Consider the following 4,140-nt stretch of genomic DNA (forward strand, 5'->3'; position numbering starts at 1 on the left):
ACAGATTCGAAATTCAAATGTAATATTTTTTTATAATTAAGTGTAACAGTATTTATGGCCAGACTAAGTATATTAATTTAAAGCCACAATTATTCTTGTGTCTCAGACCAATATCAATTTAATAATTATTTTGTTTTTAATACCATTCAATAACATTTATTTATTAGGGTTTTGTTGGAAAAATGTTTAATTAAAAAGGTATAATAATAATGTTTAGTTAAAATTAAAAGCGATCTTATATAAATATTATAATAAAAGTAAAAAGCTAAAAGTATACAGCATTAGTTTATTTAATTAAGGAACTAGTAGTATTTCTAAAGAGGATTTACGCACAAAATTTTCCAGAAATTATCCACTATAAATATTACGATAGGTGCTTGACCTGTGTAACTTACATTATTTTTAAAATGCATGCACATATTATTTTTTAACAATAGGTGTTAAAAATAGCATATCGGGTAAGTTATTCTGATTGCACAAAGTGCGATTTGAAGTAAGAATTAAGTAATTTCCAATGACACTGTATGCAACACACATTGCATTAAAATAAGCAATAACTCCTTTTTACCACTTCAATATTCATTAACCTACCTAATAAAAAGTGACAGAATGAGTGATAATTATAAACAGTTATACTTAAATCTACGGCTCAATTTCGTGCATGTGTTGACAGACCCGGGCATTGTTATTGGGAAAAACTTATGTTCTATTTCTGATAGCGGAATAACTTTCAGAAAAGCAATCTTATTTTTATGGCATGACATATAATATATTGTCAGTGTCACAAAACATTCATCCATGTGCGTTTTTCTTTGTTTGATATCAAGATCATTGAAATATATTGTTCGATATTTGCTCGAACGCCTACCTGCTATCATAAATAACAGACCACACATCGAGTCATGAGTCTGTATTGCATGTGGAATAAACACGAAGATATGTACATTAGTGAGCTATTAATAGAATAACACTTTGTTAAAAGAACAAGAACATTCGATAATGGCGAAGCTTGTCGTCGGTACTCATGTCTCGCTGCGTGGCGGCGCGGCGGGTACTCACATGAGAGGTGGTCGTGCGGCGAGACATGCGGCGCGTGCGGCGGGTGCGGCGGGTGCGGCGGGTGCGGCGGATGCGGCGGGTGCGGCGGGTGCGGCGCGTGCGGAGCCCGCCGCACGTACTCGCCGCAATACTCGCTCTCCTCATAGTAGCCGCCCACTGCCACACACGCCTAATATAATCCGACCGTCCGTCCACCGCGACGTACGAACCTACCTACTCTGTGGCGCTTCACGGAGCTAAGAGCGCCTCGCTTTCTGTGCCCGCATACGTTACGTATACGACGTGCATCCTCTAAATATATTTCGGGCCGGCGTAATTTAAAGGAGCTACGCGTCCAATCTGGGGATTCAAAACTAACTAACTCGCTACCTCTACCCGTCGCATTTACAAAGTATTTTTTTGGAAAAAGCCAATATCATGCAATTAGTTTTGTAACTCTTATGACGCTTCGAAAAACTCGAGGCTAGTTATATTTTTCGAATCTACATGGCATGCTGAAGAATTAAGTTACCTGCTTTTACGTCATGCTCTTGGAAATAAAATTGATTAAATCTATATCTATTTTAAATTAGTATGCGTAAGCGTACTAAAGAAACCTTGGATCAGACTGAGTATAAAAATTACAAGTTCTCAAATAAATGTATAATAACGTACATATAATACAGCTCCTCAACCTATATAAGGCCACCTAAACAAACTAAAAATTCTACAAGTAAATTAAATCATACATGGGTTCCTGAGATATATTCAAACAACGGAATAATAGAAGGTATAACCTAATACTTTACTTCAGCTACTGGTCATTATCTAAGACAATATTTAAATTATTAGCATCTCGACGAATTTATGAAAATTCTCAGTAAAAAAAAATAAAACAAATTGGGCTTCCACATCTAACCATGGAGGCTGATTTAATTGTTAAATAATTATGAACCATACACTGAATGTACCATTTTATGGTTTCAAATGTAATGATAACAGGAAACATAATTATTACATTATTAAGATAGATTTTCTGTACGTAATTCAGTGTAGGTGAAGCATTCGAGTTACTCTAAATATCTATATAAGGATGCAAATAGACATGAAGTAAAATATACATAATATTTAATGCATGTTATTTAATGAATCACTTGCATACGAGCATCCGCTCATAATCCATTATAATAACCAACATATCTTAGCATACAATACATGCATGCCAGGTCTTAAGATTTGAAACAAATTCTGTCACATTTAAAACGGATATACCATACGTTGTTGAATGTCAAGGTTGTTTTGTTGCAACGTCTACTGTACAAACAAACATGTATATTGGCATCCTTGAACTGGCGAAGGAACGTAAGCGCGTGGTGCGTAGTTACCGAGATGCGGCCTGGGAGCGCGGTGGTAGGCCTGCGGCGTGACCGGCGTGTGCAGCGCCGCCGCGCCGTGCCCCGACACGCCCGACACGCCCGACACGCCCGACACGCCCGGCCCGTACCCGCCGCCGGCGTTCTGAAATTTTTTATATGTATTTTCTTATATATATTTCTGTAATTTTTTCATCATCGGCGGTAGAGCTGGTCGCCTCATGGTAAGCGCTACCACCACCCATGAACATTTGGAGAAGCATAAGGTCGATTGCAGACCTTACGTGGAACATATGGATTTTCGACATAAATTGGAAAGGCATTAAGAAGGGATTGACAATAGGAATAAAGGAAAGGATTGGGAATGGTAAGCGAAAACGACATGGGCCTCTGGCTCCCCCACTCACCGAACGAAACAGCAGCAGCATGCTGCTATTTCACGCCGATATTCTGAGGGGAAATTCATACAATTCATATAAGATAGGAGCATGGATATAGATAGATTATACATCTTTGCGTGTTGTATTTGGTGAATATAGGCAAGTTCAGAAAAGGCAAATTATATCCACATCAAAATATTATTCAACTATTGTCAAACAACTTATGATAGGTATATGAGTCTATTATCACTTACATGAAGTTGCCTACTCAACATGGAGTTTTGTTGAGAGGTTACAATTTTATTTGTACCATAGTTTGGACCCATTTGACCTGAAACAAAACTCGATTTAGTTTTTAAGTATTTTATGAACTTATGATTTACAATGCACGTGAATGAAATAAAAAAGATATTGAAATAATTTATTCACAATCAATTTACTTACTGGTCGGATGATATAAGTGATGATAATCAGCTCTCGGCAACAAAGTAACATTAGGCGGAGTCGCAGACACGAGAGCGTTAATTGTCGAACCAAGGTCCGTTTGAGGCTGTTCTGCAGCCTGAAAATAATGTTAAAATTGTCATTTAATGTACTCATTATAATCATTGTAAAATAATTACATAATTCAAAAACCTTAAAAATACGTGAAAGCGTGGTGTTCATATTATTCTTTCATTGCTTTTTAAATTTTACTTTGGGATGATTTATTTAAAAAAAAAGTATGAATGTTACGACAATAACGTGAACGACATAACAATACGCAACAAATTATTTATAAGCGTATTTTTTATTGAAATCAACGAATCAAAAATTATTAAAATTTATTATTATTATTTTATTATTATTTTTATTTATTATTATTAAAATTATTAGTATTTAATTTATTACTATTACACATTGTTCACAACAATGTAAAGGTAAGCTATTAGTTAAATCAATTATACTTTTAATGGATCAATTATTTTAATCGATTTAATAAGAACATTTATCACGAGTACATAATGATGTTAACAGCGTAATAAACAAGTACAGATTCTGACTTAAACAAAACGAAAATTGGAATACTGAAATTCCAAGCGATAGTGTGTATATGCATTATGGTATCCGGCCGCACCTCGGGCGAGACGAGCATCTGCTGCGACTCCTGCATGTGCAGCAGGCGCGCGCGGTGCTGCTCGACGAAGGCGCGCGCGCGGGCCGACTGCGCGCTGTCGCCGCGCGGCAGCCCGTACAGCGCGCCGCCCGCGCCGCCCACCCCGCCCACCCCACCCGCGCCGCTCATCGTGCACGTACCCTACGTATATGTCATGTCAAAGTCAACTTTGTATTGTATATGATAGAATTCA

At 37.2% G+C, this 4,140-nt stretch overlaps 1 protein-coding gene across 1 annotated transcript in view; it reads right to left on the reverse strand.

Moving 5' to 3' along the window:
* The window catches only part of LOC119833453 (SH3 and multiple ankyrin repeat domains protein 1-like), a 21,939-nt gene that overhangs the window by 9,642 nt on the left and 8,157 nt on the right, over nt 1-4,140 (reverse strand). The window contains exons 8-12 of the mRNA XM_038357498.1: nt 3,909-4,088; nt 3,236-3,353; nt 3,046-3,122; nt 2,424-2,556; nt 1,060-1,215 (exon numbers count right to left, since the gene is read on the reverse strand). Coding sequence (XP_038213426.1) covers nt 1,060-1,215; nt 2,424-2,556; nt 3,046-3,122; nt 3,236-3,353; nt 3,909-4,088 — 664 coding nt within the window. The remainder of the gene's footprint in view (nt 1-1,059; nt 1,216-2,423; nt 2,557-3,045; nt 3,123-3,235; nt 3,354-3,908; nt 4,089-4,140) is intronic.

This window comes from Zerene cesonia, chromosome 1, assembly GCF_012273895.1.
Source record: "Zerene cesonia ecotype Mississippi chromosome 1, Zerene_cesonia_1.1, whole genome shotgun sequence".
In the NCBI taxonomy this organism is placed as follows: Eukaryota; Metazoa; Arthropoda; class Insecta; order Lepidoptera; family Pieridae; genus Zerene; species Zerene cesonia.